The 16,214-nt window shown below is 39.7% G+C and overlaps 1 protein-coding gene across 1 annotated transcript in view; it reads right to left on the bottom strand.

Moving 5' to 3' along the window:
• UBR5 (ubiquitin protein ligase E3 component n-recognin 5) overlaps positions 1-16,214 on the bottom strand; it is a 94,925-nt gene that overhangs the window by 56,484 nt on the left and 22,227 nt on the right. Inside the window, exons 10-16 of the mRNA XM_045287206.1 lie at positions 11,202-11,318; positions 10,902-11,012; positions 9,578-9,732; positions 8,294-8,411; positions 4,191-4,375; positions 1,868-1,977; positions 421-533 (exon numbers count right to left, since the gene is read on the bottom strand). Coding sequence (XP_045143141.1) covers positions 421-533; positions 1,868-1,977; positions 4,191-4,375; positions 8,294-8,411; positions 9,578-9,732; positions 10,902-11,012; positions 11,202-11,318 — 909 coding nt within the window. The remainder of the gene's footprint in view (positions 1-420; positions 534-1,867; positions 1,978-4,190; positions 4,376-8,293; positions 8,412-9,577; positions 9,733-10,901; positions 11,013-11,201; positions 11,319-16,214) is intronic.

The following is a 16,214-nucleotide window of genomic DNA, read 5'->3' as shown; positions in this document are numbered from 1 at the left end:
AATATTATTTCAAATAAGAAGGAATAAAGCTTTTAAACACGTGTTATGTGAGAAGACCTCAATTAGAACACCCAAAAGCAATTTACCTCTCTTATAAGTTTTCTGAAGATCTAAAGAACTTTCCTGAAAATTTTAAATTACTACAAAATAATGCTGATGAAAAAAGGAAGCCCTAAAGGGGGAACCGATTACAAGGATCTACATATAACCCCCTCCCTGGGGGATGGACAACAGAAAAGTGGGTGAGGGGAGATGTGGGGCAGTGTAAGATAAGACAAAACAATAATTTATAAAGTATCAAGGGTTCATGAGGGAGAGGGGAGAGAAGCCCCGGGCTAATGGCCAACGGACATGCACCAACTACGAATTCTTATATCACCATTATCATCAGAGTCATGTTAGTAAAAAGACCATACATACCTTGCCAACAGGCACATTCTTAACGTCTTCCACAAAAACGACTTCCCGAAGAGACCACTGCTCTTCATTCACCTTTTCCTCTTCTTTCGGGGCAGGGGTTGACCGTCGTCGTTCTTAGACAACAACAAAATGTTAAGTACCAAAAAGAAAATGTAAGAGAGACTTTATATATTTCATCTAAATATATGGGGGGAAAGTCATTTTTACAGGGATGCAAGTTTATTCATAACCAACTTTATGGTGTTATAAATTGGGCTTTTATAACCAGCTTCCACTTTAAATCAATGCATGCTTAAAAATTGCTCTTGCTTATTAATGCTTAGTTAAAAACGATAAAGCTTCACTGTACACAACTGCTTCCCATCCCCCAAACTCACACTGGTCAGATAGCTCTACTTTTGAAGGATCCAAAACACCTTCCTTTGTACAGTTCTGCTAATATAATATAGGAATGTACTGCTAATATAGCATAGGGATCTACTTCAAGCAAGGTCCAACTTCAATCTCATATATTTCTATTTCCCTAGTAGCAAAGTACCTCCAGGTAGACCCTGGGTTCCAATCAAGATCCAGCCCTATGTGTGTCTTTAAAGTTATGGGTAAATCAGTGCAGATGAACACGATTCTTACTTAGCCTTATTTATGTGCATTGTCCAAAAATGGGTGATACCACCCCCTGGCCAGGAGCGGGGGGCCTGGCTTGATCCAGTGAGCTACAAAACCAGATACTTAGCCTTTATTTAAAGAGGAGTATGGGCTATGGTATAAATGTTTTATTCATTGACAGAGGGGTAACTGAGGTATTTTATTTCTGAAAAGGTGAAGCTAGGTCTAAATAAGTTTGGGAAGCAGTGCTTTAATGCAAAAAAAAGGCTCCAAGCCTTTTCAGTTTTGTAAAGTTGCAAGTGAAGGTGATTATGATGATTGTGAGCAGGGGTTTAGTTCAAGTGTTTCAAAGTGAGGTCAATTTACTAAACACTCAGGTGGTCTTATGAGTCAGAGGCTGGTCACATGGGACAGCCTGTAAACTGTAAAACAAATTTTGAAGAGCTTTTTTAACACTCTATAAATCCAGGGGGCAGAAGTAAATCCAGGCTCAGAAATTCTATAATCTCTCAGCAAAGTTGTGATCAAGTCATAACCAGCCCATAGAAGCAGGGCATAGATCCTAGGGAGCAGTTGTAGCTTCCTTTTATCACTGAGATGCAGTTGCCACATTTTTAACAACAACCCCCCCCCCCAAAAAATAATCAAAAAAGCCATCAATGCTATGACTACTTTGATTACTGAAATAAAGCTGCACTAAAAATCCCAAAATCAGCAGAAACCCAAATCATATGGAAAAATGTAATAAAAATAGGAGTTGCTTTAAATCAGAAATATACTCCACACAGCCGTCCACAAGGGCTGCTTGTTTTGGCCAGTGTCCACTACACTTTAAACTTACTGTAGGGCATTGATGCACTGCTGGCAATTGAGGATGCATCACTACAGGTGGATGCTGGTGAAGGCGGAGGACCCATCTCTGTTTTCACTGGCTCCTGCTTATTTTCAGGCCTGGGGTGGGAATATAAGATGATCCTTACATTTAGCAAAATGAACAATTAGACATGTCTCTCAATGGTTTATCTTGAAGACTCAAGTTTAGTCTTAGCAATAGAAAAGTGCTGAGAAAGATACACTGCTCACTTAAAATTTTGAGCTATGTTCTAATACAGAAAATAAAAACATACTCAAATAAGCTTTATCTAAACTTTAGATTCTAAAGTAACAAATGTTTACCATAGCTTCTTTAGCAAATAAGGGTCAAAACTTCAGTAACTAAAACTCAAAGTAACTTCAACACAGCAATTTAACTGAGGGGAGAGGGCAGGATCTATTGGTAGAATATTAATGTCCTAAGATTCAAAGAAATCATTCTTCTCACAATGACCTAAAAAATTTCCTTTCTTGAACCATCTAGTTATGAACCATGGCCTGACATAACTAAAATGGGATATTATAGGATTAAAATCTATCCCTTTTGATTGAGTTATTTCATTAACACACTAGTTAAGATGGAAATTACAACAACTGTACAATATTCTGTAGTTGCATGCCAAATTTGTACCTATTAAATGCAGAAATGTTTTCAAATAGAAAGCCATTTACTAAACAAAAAAAATTTTTTCCCACATATTTCATCCTGTTGCATATTATAGCCAAGGTCATCATCGTAAACCTTTCATCTCCTAAAATCTGCACCAGAAATATCACTTAAGTTTAGAAAAGGTCCCAAGAAAGCCAGCATTATTTTCACCAGCAATTCAGCCAGAGTGTGGCTCAGTATAGGTATGAAGTGAATACTCGTGATTGCTCTGCAAATCTTGGCATGGTGGAAGCAAGCCAGGACTGATGAATCACTTGCGTGTCTCTCAAGTGAACTCATTGCAATACCTAACACAGAGGAAGACTATTCACATCAACATGATCCTCTTCTGAACATTTCATTTCACCTAGCTCCTTAACGAAATTTATTCATCAAGATGGCAAATTTCAAGAAAGATGTTGAAAAACTTCCGAAAGTAGACAGCATAAACACTCATTATAATCTCTTCACCGGGCACTTCAAAAACCTTTCAGTTGCTCTTTATAAATAAGTTCACCAAGTAATGAAAATGTGTTTTGTTACATTTATGTTTCAAGAAAAATAAAACTTTTTTAAAATTTAAACCTGAGAATGTACTCAAAAGAAAAAAAAAGAAACATTGCAATAACATTGGATTGTTAAAAAGTTTGAACTTATTTAGCAATAGTCAGCATTAGCTTTGGGTTTTGGTGTACACTGTCAGTATTAAGTGGAATGGCAGTAATCAATCTAGCAAATATCTAGTCACAATTTCTGCAAGATAGTAAGTTTTACCCTCCACGGTCCTACAACGGTCACACTTTTGTATAAGATTAAGAAAAAAAGTTATAAAAGAAGAAAAGTTATTTAAAAATTTCAGTGGGAAAAACTTGGGATCAAGTGGTCATGTCTGCACAACATGGTAAATGTAAACGTGCAACAAAGGTCAAAATGGCAAATAGCTCTTGTAGAAGCTCTGGTAGCATAGTGGTTCCACAATGGGGCACCAACTGGAAGGTCAGCAGCTCAAAAGAACTCAGAGGGAGAAGCCAAGGCTTTCTACTCCTGTAAAGAGTTTTAGCTCCTAAAACCCATAGGGACAGTTAGTTCTAACCTGACCTATAGGGTCACTAGGTGTCAGAATTGACCTGATAGCAGTGAGTTTAAGTTTTGTTCATGACAATAAAAAGATTAAAGAAAAAATGGTTTAAAAACATTAAGTTCATATACCAAACAAGCAGAATTGGGCAGCTATATACAATTTAGTCGTTCGTGTTCATATATCCCTCCTACCCAAAAAAGTTTGTAAGCTCTCTAGCGAATTTCCCTCCCCAGCACATTAACCAACAGACCCCTTCCAATCATCCAGGCGCAAGCAGGATGTTAAGTTGGAATCACAACGATTACAGCTCGGGCCCGATTTTAAGGTTGATTATCGCCTCAAATGTCAAAATAAGACATCTGACCCACCACAATTGTCAAATGTTAACCATATGTGGAAAGTAAAAATTAGCAATTCTCTTCAAAATTCCTGGGGGCCTTACAAGACTCAATTCACTAGCCAGTCTCTATGATGCCGAATGCCCCTAACTCTCCTCCCAGACAGAAGGCAAACAAGGAACCTGTTCCTAAAAAGCAAACTGAGTTAGAGTTTGGTACTTACTTTGCTTCAGTGGTTTTGCTAGCCTTTTCCATGCTTTTTAAGCTCTCAGGAGATCGGAGCTGAAATCTACAGCTATCATTCATATTCCAAACTGACTCCATCAAGACACCAACTTTAGGAATCCCCGCACTAATTGAAAACGCAACGGCTCCAGCATGATACAAAGGATTATTTCGCAAGCACACCTAATAAACAAAAGAAAATCATCATAAACACAACATGACTTTAAAACTAGAATGACAATTGAAAAGGCATGGGAAAACGAATTATTGCTTTCTAGTTTTTTCCACTTAAAATCTTCAAAGTCAAGAAGGCTGAGAGCATTCACGTAAAGGTCTCCATAAAAAAAGGGGGTATTCCTAACATTCAGAATGATAGTACTTCTGCCAAATAATTCAACATTAACTTGAAAATGACATGCACTAACTATCCTGACTATTCTGCTTATAATGTAACAGGAGAGAGAGAAGAAACTAGCAAGAATACTTAAAGATTATCAATAGAAGAATGAATGAACAAAGCAATCACTTTTTGTTTTGTTTTACCCAGAGACAATGTTTCAATCATTTGAAAATATTTTCATGATGATTCATGTTATATAGGCATGCCGTAACAACCTTTCCCCAGGAGAGACTGTTGTTTTCTACCAACCAGGAACTTCAGGGGATAACACATTTCCTTGCAAATTTAAAAGAGAATGCGTAGGCACTTGTGATCCAGGTTTAACTGAGAGTCAATAGCCTTTGGATTCTCCCTGTCAGAAATTACCCTCAGGGCCAGACTCTGAAAACCAATGACCTGCAAAGGCTACATCATCAAACACATCAACAGTAACTCCACTTGAAATCTCAACACTTTTAGAGATTTCCTTGGACTCTTCCAACAGCCCAATCTCACTAACCTTCTGTTGGGACAGCTAATGATGACAATATACATGACTAGTGGCAACTACGGGGATCATGTTTCTTGGTGGTTTAAATTTAACTATAAGAGACACAGGAAGAAGGTGGTACCGTTTGTAAGTACAGGAGCTAAAATGAGAACTACTGGCTTAGTTACAGTTCTGCCCAAACCAGGTGTGTGTGTCACTCTGTGGAGTGCTGTAGCACAGAAGAACAGTTCCTAGGAGCAAGCTTCTTGGAAAAGGCATGGTCTACACTGTGTGGTGACTTGATGGGGAAAAATCTTAAGAAGAATGCTGAAAGTTTAAAGACGTAAAGAGAATCCTGCGGAACAAGGCTTTAGCTAAAGAGAAATCCAGCATGAACATCAATGGGTAATTTACTAATGTCTTCTCTACTACTCACTGAATGCACAGAACAGACATAAAATGAGTATCATGCTCTGTGAATGCAGGTGTAATTGATCTAAATAAACCAACAGTTCTGGTTCTTCTGCCCTGCACAACCCCGTTTAATTAATTTTGCCTTCCCGAACACCCAAGTTTATGTGTGCTTACCTCTAGTTATTAGGAGCCCTGGTGGTACAGTGGTTACACATAGTGCTGAGACCTGCACTGTCAGCAGTTCAGAACCACCAGCAGCTCTGCAGGAGCTAGACAAGGCTTTCTACTCTCCTTAAAGGGTGTCTCAGAAACCCACAGGGGGTCCCTCTGAGTCAGCGTTGACTCCATGGCAGTGAGTACCCTCTAGTTAGTGATTCTTGGTGTACTCCCATCCAGTAACCACCCACAAACCTGATATTCACATGCAAATGATTTCCTCTGGATGTAATCTTGTTAGTGTTGTCCCTGCTGCCATCAAATCAATTGTCTCACAACTACTTTGTAGGACAGAAGACAATTGCCCCATAGGATTTCCTAGTCTGTAATCTTTACAATAGCAGGATGCCAAGTCTCCCCCACCCCCTGGAACTGCTGGTGGGTTCCCTGGTGACTGTCTTAAACCTCTAGTTTTCTACAACTTTCAAATAAAATCTTTGCTCCACACCAAGGAATTTCCATATACAGTTATCATTCAGTAACTTAATGCCAACTGAATTTGTTTAAGGCTTACAATGTATTTTCAGCCTTCTCTGCCTACAGCAGTAGTTCTCAACCTGTGGGTCATGACCCCCTTGGAGGTCCAACAACCCTTTCACAAGGGTTGCCTAAGACCATCGGAAAACCCGTATTTCTGATGGTCTTAGGAACCGAGACACTGTTCCTCTATCCGTCTCCAGGTGGTTCCACCCACATGCTGATACGTCCACATTGGAGTACCCGGCGTGAAAATTGTTACCCATGTTACACCATGCTTCAAGACAAAATTTCATTTATTTGTAAATAGAAATAAATATTTCACAATATAGAATTACATATTGTTTTTGTGATTAATCACTACACTTTAATTATGTTCAGGTTGTAACAATGAAAATACAGCCGGCATATCAGATATTTACATTAAGATTCCTAACAGTAGCAACATTACAGTTATGAAGTAGCAACAAAAATAATTTTATGATTGGGGAGGTCACCATATGAGGAACTGTATGAAAGGCTGGCAGCATTAGGAAGGTTGAGAATCACTGGCCTACAGTAAAGTCATCCTGGCTGCTAATAAGCCTGCTGCTGAGATCTCCAGCTCATGTATGTCAACTGACAAGGCACTTCTAACATACCAGAAAACCAGCACTTGGACTAAACAGAAGAAAGGGAGCCCCTAGAAAAGAGAGACTAGTCCAGAGTCAAGTCCAAAGTAGCAAAGGCTGGAACACTGACTGGGTAACTGTAGAAAACTTCAAGTTAGAAAGTCAAAACATTTGTCAAATTTAGACTCATTTCAAAACACACAAGAAGATTTCTAAAATCATGAATGGGACCATAAATTAAAACAACAACAAAACCAAGCACATTAAAATTGGAATTTAGAGGGGGAAAAATAGTTCAGGTAGTGACTACTTTTTAACTACCTGTTATGAGAAAACTGGATCAAGAAAAAGCTACATGAAAAAAATCAGCACATTATATGAGATAACCACTATCAGCCTAAATTTCAGGGATTATAGGTGGCACTTTGGTTAAACGCTGGCAGCTAACTGGAGGGGTGGGCTGTTTGAACGAACCCGCCAGTTGCTCCACTCTAGTCTAAAGAGGCGGCGGCTGGCTTCAGCAGCGCTCTGCAACCTTGGAAATCCTATGGGGCAGGCTGGTGTGCGACAGGCCACTGTGAGTCTGAGGAGATTTGCAAAACTTCCAGAGTCTCATGAATTAGACGTCTGGACCCTCTTTCACTATTAAACGTGCTTGAGGAGGGAACAATTTTTGTGCAGGTTTTCTCTACCAGTATTTAGCATATTGGTAATTACACTTAGAAACAATTTAAATGTTTCCTTATTAAGTAAAATAACAGTAAACCCATGGTCACATAGAAAACAGGTGGTACCCAAAATAAGTAGGGGGGAAAGAGTGATATTGTTAATCTCAACGGCTGGCTTGCTTAGAAAGAGATAGCTGGACTCTTGTGTCTGCTTTTGCCTTCATCTGTTACGTCACCTGACTGAATTATATGAAGAAGATTCAACCTCAGACAGGTAAGTAATTGGAAAGTAAAGACTGCAGATTTCTTGAAAAAGTCTTAAGAAGCCAGGCGTTCTTTGGACCACACCATTGAGAGCCACTGTGCTTTTAGAAAGTCACCTTCCCAAACCAACATAGAAGACCCTAAAACCACCTCAAAGGCAAAAGCTGGAGCTGATGGAAACAGCCTGCCTTGAGCGGACAGTCTCTCCCAGGGGCAGAAGCTTTCAACCCGCTTCATCAGAAATCACTGGGGATGCTTGGTAACAACAATGACCCCTTGGGTCCTATTTCAAATAAGCAAAAATCAATCAGGTAAGGAAACTCCCACCCTCCCCTCCCACCCAGGTTCTGCATTTTAAAAGTACCAAGTGAGTCTTAAGGTAAATCTGGGAACACCAGTCTACAGACAGTGGGCTAGCATCTATACACTGCTACTCAATGACTGAATGAAGAAAGAGTGGTATGCCACTTAGGTGGCTCTGGGATCTGATTGCTCAGATGATCTATCAAATTGCTTATAAGGGAAGAAATGGATGTGAAAGAAGAAGCACCTTCAGAAGAAGCTGAGTGTTAAACTACTGACCTGGGTGCCCACGGTGATGTTTGGCATAGAGGAAATACCAGCACTAGATTTGGGCTTTTTATTTTTTGCTCGAGCTTTCTCTAACATCTTTTTCCTTTGACTAAAAGGAACGACACCCCTGAAAGAGAAAAATAAAAATAAGCCAAAGGAGTAGCAAAGAAGCCCTTCAAATATAATGAACCCACAACTATTATTATTTCAACATTTCTGGTATAATCCTCTCAAATTTTTGTGGTGGTTTTTCTGTTTTGTTTTGTTTTTTAATCAAAATTAGTAGATTATTGTCCATATTGTAGCTAGTTTTTAATTAAGTGAATGCTCAATGTTTGTAAATTTTATTTATTTTTAATCATTTTATTGGGGGCTCATACAACTCATCACAATCCATACATACATCCATTATGTCAAGCACATTTGTATATTTGTTGCCCCCATCATTCTCAAAACATTTGCTCTCCACTTAAGCCCTTTGTATCAGCTCATTTTTTCCCCTTCTTCCCCGCTCCCACCTCTCATGAACCCTTGATAATTTATATTCTTATTTTGTCATGTCTTACACTGTCCAACATCTCCCTCCCTTCACCCACTTTTCTGCTGTCTGTCCCCCAGGAAGGTTATATGTAGATCCTTATTATGGGTTCCCTCTTTCTATCCCACCTTCCCTCTACCCTCCAGTATCCTCTCAAATTTTTATTCAGAACAATATTATCATCTCAAATAATCAGATTCCCTCAGAAGTTATTTCTGTCAATGCAAATTTGTTGATTAGACCTTTCAAACATTAAAATGTGAGGTCACTTTCTAATAATAGTTATCATTAAATAAGTCCTATTCATATATTTGCATAACCTTTATAAAGTTTCACTAAGTCACATACCTATAATGAAATACTGAAGTAATACTGTTGAACTGTTAAAAAACTATGAAATATACCTTATACTTACAATCATGTAAAAGTAAAGTACATGTTTTTGTATGGGGATGGAAGGTACAAAGAAATATTAATAGTTGTCTGAGTTACAGTATTATTGGTAATTTTTATGTTCTACGCTGTACATTTTTAAAATAATTTAATATTCCCTAATAGTTAATAAATGTTATATATTGCATTTAATTAAAATTGTGTTAAAGGGTCCTCCCTTGTCAACTCCCCCTTAAAGTTTGTTTTTAAATATTATTTTACTCTAAAGTGAGGTTAACTTTTCACTAGTCTACTACACGAGAGTATCTAGCTAGGCCCACCAGCACACACCCAAATAAGACGCCTTCCACCTCCGCACTCACCACCAGTATAAAGTGTTCTCCAGCTGCGCGCAGGTATAAAGGGCGCAGCAGTGTAAAGAAACAATCCGCTCTCCCTGCAGCTCTGAGTAAGTCTGAGCTGTGTGCTCTAATTTTGATGCCACAGAACTTAAAGTTTCATCCACCCATGTAGCAACCTTAAAAAAAAAAAGTTAGACGTTTCAATATAAAAACAAGTAATCTTTTCAAACGGACGGTGGTCAAGTCTAATGTGAGGCAAACACTAACAATCTATAAAGGGAAATGCTAAAATGGTTTCCACTGTATTTAATAAAAAGAGAATTCACAAGTTTTAATAGGACTAAAAACTACAATATTTTCTTAATACATATAGACATCAAAATAGCAGCTATTAAAATGAATTCTAAAACCTAAAACCCAGTGCATCTCTAAGGCATTAATTAAAAATAGCACATGCTCCAACCATGTGCAAACTGTGTCTAGACCAAACTGATAATGTGAAGTATCCATCCCAAAATCAAATTCAATGTCATCAAATCAAATGCTGATTCATAGCAACCCCTGAGAGTGTTAAGTATTTATATGAGTAAAAAGCCCAGTCTTTCTCCTCAGAGGTGCTGGTGGTTTTGAACTGCCAACCATGCAGATAGCAGCCCAATGTGTAACCACTACACCACAAGGTTTCTTATAAATAACGATTTTATTCTATCTGTATTTTACAGCTTCTAGTCTCAGGACGTAGCACACATATTTTTCCTTCCCTTAAGAGAAAGTTGCTTCTAAAAGGCTGAATTACAGCACAGAAATAAGCTGGACAAAACAACAACAACAACAAAAAGTTTCAATAGATGAATGGATAAATAAAATATGGCAAATACATACAATGAATTATTCACTACATAAGGAGAAATAAGTCCTAAAGCATGCCACAAAACACAGATGAACCTTGCATTACATTGAACAAAATCCATCACAGACCTACAAATACTGTCTGATCTCCCTTACAGTAAATAAATAAATGCACAGAAACCGAAAATTACTAGTGGTTACAGGAGGGGAGGGGAGGAAAGTGAAAGTTTTGCTTAGAGGACATTGATTTTATGTTAATGGTAGTAGAATAACTTGGGAAAAGTAGCAAGAATTATAGCACTGTAGAAATTGTTGAACTGATAAACGTTTTGCTGAATACATTGGTACTAAAAAACAAATGACACAATGAATTACTCTAAGACTTGAGAAACTTTGAGTATATGGATCTTTAGTGAAGGAAAAAAAGAAAAAGATGGAAAGGGGCCAAGGGGAGAATTTAAAAACGAAATGTTTGTCACTGCCATTTGCTCCATACCTTGTTGTTTTCCGTTGCAACAGTTGCTCTAATGCTGTTTGCAGACAGGAGAACTATCTTTTCGTTGGTCAATCCCAAAAATGTTGCTCGTGGATGATGTAGAGAAGGATTCTTGGGAAGTAGAAGAAATTTTATTACCACCATATATAAGCCAAGTTTTTCAGCACATTTTTTAATGTAATTTTGTGGTAAATTAGGTGCCTTGACTGATACTCAGGTCATCTTATACTCGAGTATATACGGTACTTTTTGTGCTGCCATACAGAGCTATTCAGCACAGGATCTGACACAATGGCATACCTGTGCATTCCGGTAAGGCTCAGATTCACTCCATTTCCACTGATAAAGTTCACCTTTACTGCTGACAGCCAAAAGCTCAGAATACAGAGCCCCAATACAGATGAATTTTGTTCCATCCTGTAAAATAAAAATAAGGCAAGGTTACAAACAGAAAACTTACAAGTTTTGGGGTTTGGGGACACTATCATTTTAATCACTGGATCAAATCTCTATGATTTGTGTGAACATGTTAAACCACAGCTACCCTAAAGTCTTTTAGTACAGCCTATATCCCAGGGCCTCAGCTCCCTCTGCAGTCATTCTCCCTGTCTTCCTGTTCCTGGACTGTGTCCACCTTGACCCCAGCCCTGACTGTTCTCTCCCGGAGCCGGCTCACTCCCGCCTCACATTCATGGCCACACTAAAAATACCTCCTCTCTAACCATACTTTCTATAAAACCAAACCTTCCGAATCCAGCTCCTCACCCTGCTTTCTTTCCTGTTTCTAGCACTTGTCACAATCTGTCATATTTACTTGTTGACAGTAAGCTTGCTGACTTGAATGCAAGTTGTCTTGTTCACTATATCCCCAGCACATGGTGCCTGACAAAGTAGGTGATCAATAAATGGGTTGAATGACTGAACAAAGCAAACAAGAAACCAGTATGAGGCATTGAAGAGGAGCCATCAGGGGCCAAAACAGAAGACTCCTTCCTGGCCAGCAGGTGCTTAACAAGTTGTTGAAACAAATGCCCGTTTCCTTTTAAGGCTAGAAGTTCGTTTTGTTTTAAGGCAATACACATGTAATGAGCTGGAAGCCACCTCAATTATAATTAAAAAGTTAAATGAACAATGTGGGGGGAAAAACCCAAAACATATCAGTTAGAAGATTTTTTTAAACATGAGACCAATATGATGAAACATGAAACCACTCTGGAAAAAGCAAAGTAACACTTCCCCAATAACCCAATTTAGGCTGTATTTTCTGCTGCTGATATATAGAATGCTTCCCTCCTCAGAATTCTGGCTCCTGAGATGCTAAACTAATGGTGTCTTTCTGCTTCTCTGCAAATTCCAATTTTATTTGGTCACATGGGTTACAGAGCTTAGGCCAGCCTCTGTATTATTATAATGGTGCAACAGTTTATGGCTCAGAGGTGTACAAAAGTAACACTAATGTTCACCCACACCCATTCAGCCCGATTCCTAAGTCACTCCTAGTGGGGGTGGAGGGTGTGACAAGAGAAAGTGAAACCAGGCCTAATTTTAATTTTCATGTCAGTCAACTCTTTCCCGGACCTCGGGTATCTAAACAACTACTTTCTTCTTGGAGCTGCATGGATGAACTCTTATCATCTGTACTTCAAAAGTCCTTCTTCCCTCTTAGTTTAAAACGAAAGTGGATATAACAGACCCAGCGAACCCAAACCCTGGGCGTCCAACTCTTATTAAGTATGTGACTTCAGGTAAGGTAATACAGGTCGTTTCCTGAAAATCCATGTTTTCACCTCTAAAAAGAGTACCATAACACATGATCAGCAGGACTAAATAAGATAACACATAAGAACATTAAGTAAGTGCTCAAATTCTATTGTCATTTCTCTATTCTCCTGACATCCCTGCCAAGAAAAATCAAAGCTCTCTGGCCCAAGCCCTCAAGCCCCCAGTATACTCTGAGCTCTAGATTTACTTACGAAAGGGCCTTGCTCACCTTACCCCTCCCAACATCTCAGGGGATATGACATGATCAAAGGAAAGGTAACCTGCAAAACAACAGATACACCCCCCACCCTCATATCCTAACCAGCAAAGAACTCGCTCTTCCAATCCTACTCCCAGCTAATTGACTTACCAGATACCAGAGTCACTTGCACTAACATACTTCAACTGCTAAATTCATCCTCGTGTATTTATAGTCACTCTATCTTCATGCTAAACATTGGAATGGTGCCGTTTCCACAGTGGTCCTGGCTTCACCTGTCTGAACCCTCTCCCCTACTCGCTCTTGGTTCACAGATAGCTAGTTTGCACTATTCAACCTACTTCCATGACTACTTTTCTCTAGCTCCCTCATCCCACCAAACCTCCCTGTCCCAAGGCCTATCACTGTCCGTTTTTTCAAAGTATGTGCCACCGACAGTGTAAGATTCTGCATCCACTAAGGCCCTGTGCTTATTTTAAATGTGTCAATCTCCTACCTCCAGACTTAACCTGCAAGAGTTCAATACCAGGATGCCTCCCCTGGATGCACCCGCCCCCCTCAGTAGCTCGGTTTCCTCTGCAGTCCCCACCTTCAGGGATGAAGACAACACCCAGCCTGTAATAGGATAAAGAGACTTGGGACTGGAGTTCTCAGCTCCCCCATCTCCTCTTCAGCAGTGTCCAGTAAACCAGAGGTGCCTGCGGTCTGGTCTTCCATACCTTCTTGGTCTGTCCCCACAGACCCTGACAGTGCCCAATTTGAACAATTCTGTTTCGTAATCATTTTTTCTGTGGTGTTTGACTCCTTAAAAACACAACACAATTTCAGTGGTTTCATGATTTTATTTCTCTAAAGCCTTTGCTGGTTTCCTGGTGACTAGAGGATCGATGACCTTCTTGCCAGCCTGGCTCCACCCACCCCTCTTCCTCCTCCCACTGCACAGCAGCAGCTTTGAACTACTCATTGTTCCTCAAACATATCATGACCTTTCATGATTTCAGGCGCATGCTTGACAAGTCAGGAATGCCACTGTATCTTAGTCAGTGCTTATGGAACATTGACAGCATGGCTTAGATGTCATTCCCTCCTCTGTGAGGCATTTGCACAATATCTCAGGTGGTAATTCCCCACTAGTTCCTGCCTCAGTCTAGCACTGACCTCGGACCACACTGATCACAGTATAGATCCTACATCTGAATTTCCTCTTCCCCACCAAGTTCCTCATAGGAGGGTTTATGTCAGAGTCACCTCTGCATCCTCCTGCCCAGTTCATAGTACACACGCAGTGGCTGCTGAAAGAACACAGAACTGATTCCAACCACTTTAGGCCAATGCCTTACTAGATCAACACAGGTCTGAACAAAGCATTCCTATAGCAAGTCCAAGCCTGATGGGCAGGGCTGCTCTGAGGTGACTTTTCTAAGAGCTTCAGGGATGGGCCAATGTGCCTGCCGCAGGGTAACCCTATGTGAGCCATGTGGCCTGCAGTGGGAGTCAAGAGGACACAGCGTGCAGGTCCTGAAAACCCATTACGCTCTAATGTGGCTGGATGGCCCAGTCACTAGCCAGAGAGGATGGAAAAAATCACCACCAGGCTTGGCGCGCAGACTTACAGACTGTTGGCCTTTGTCTGGTTTACGCTTAATGATAGTACCTGAATCAAAATCTCAAGGGCAAGTCTCCATTTGCAATGCCAGAGTCCACGGCCTAATTTCTACCCCTCTTTCTGCCCATTTTAATTGATTTCTCAGAGGGCAGGAACTTCTTCCTGTTGAAAGGGATGTAATCTAGGTTTCCAGCTTGGTGAGGAAGACCCTTGAGGGCAAATGTTCATTCCGTTGCTGTAGGAGTGGGAAATCACAACTGAGCACCAGGTTTGATTTACCCAAGGGCCCTATCCCTGTGGCTCTACTACTGTAAATGCTAGATTTGATGTTTCATTTAAAGAAACCCAAGAAAAGGAATGGGTTTAAGCGTAGCCAATCATTTCTTCTACCTCCATGATGAACGAATAGCATTAGACTCTGCCTAACTCCTGAAATTTAGATTAAAATTTTTATTTAAAAATTACAAGAATAGTCAAGTATTGACCAAAAACACAATTCTGTTGGTATCTGGAAGTCCTAAGAACAGTAACATTCCCACCCCTGGCCCTTCCCCCCCTCCCTTATGTTTAGTTAGGAAATGACATTTCTTCTGCAAAACTTAACAGCCATCAAAAGACTGAATCGGATCCTGGCAATATTACTATCAGTATGCCTCACTTTTTTAATTTATAAAATAAACACCGGTTCTCTTGTCATGAATTTTAAGAATCAAATGAGAACATGTGCACGTGTACATATCAATTAAATGAGAGCATGTGAATAATGGCACGACATGATAAAAGTTCTTTTTTCTTAGAATTTCAAATAACCTCAAATACATCAAAAACAAGGTCAATTGCCTAATATCAAACTCAAACCCAAACTCGATGCCACTGAGTCAATCCTGACTCATAGCTAAGGCTGTCATGAGAGATGTACTGTTGACCCTGTAAGAATTGCTCCTTTGGGTTTTGAGACTTCTGGACAGCCTCATCTTTCTCCCGTAGAAAGGTGGTAGATTTGAACTGCCAATCTTGTGGTTAACAGCTTAATGCATAACCTACTGAGCCACCAGAGATCCCGAGACTGCCCATTACAGGTCCTTAAAATACTTGTCAATACACTTTCTTAGATTTCCCGATACAGGTCCTTAAAATACTCTTCAGTACACAATAAAGCGCGATCGGTGTTTCACATTTTCTGCTGTTTATTTCAAAGCTTTTACAGGGGTTACCTTTCATTTGAAACACAAGTCTCAGACAGCTCATTTACACTATTGGCCCTATCTATAAAGGCTTACACTTACTTAAGAAAGGCAAAATTTAACACAGTGCCAAACTCAACTGCTAATAGTCATACAGTTAAATATAAAACATTCCATATGTACGTATATATGGCACTAAGAACTCATACTATTCATAAAGTACCATCACATAAGAATCCATTCCTCCATTCTGTCCTGTCCTCAATGTGGCAAATGGATTGTCTAACTTCACAGACTGGTAGACCCTGAATATTTACAGCTCATTCTATCTCTATCACAGCCTTATACCAGTTTTGGTTTAAAGACACACTCTTCCAGTTTTTGCTGTTGATTTTGTGTAGATCAACTACTTACTTACTTACTGACACTCAGGAACACTAGGCAACACCCCGCCACTTTACGTTGCTCTTAAAGGCTAACCGGGAGAGGGTAACTGTCTCACACAACCACCACCAACACTACTGGACCTCAGCTGTTACAGT

Source organism: Echinops telfairi, unplaced genomic scaffold (genome assembly GCF_000313985.2).
Source record: "Echinops telfairi isolate 266 unplaced genomic scaffold, ASM31398v2 ScPeMD7_1;HRSCAF=3_0, whole genome shotgun sequence".
In the NCBI taxonomy this organism is placed as follows: domain Eukaryota; kingdom Metazoa; phylum Chordata; class Mammalia; order Afrosoricida; family Tenrecidae; genus Echinops; species Echinops telfairi.
The sequence above is the reverse complement of the archived record's forward strand: the minus strand, read 5'-3'. Positions and strand labels throughout refer to the sequence as shown.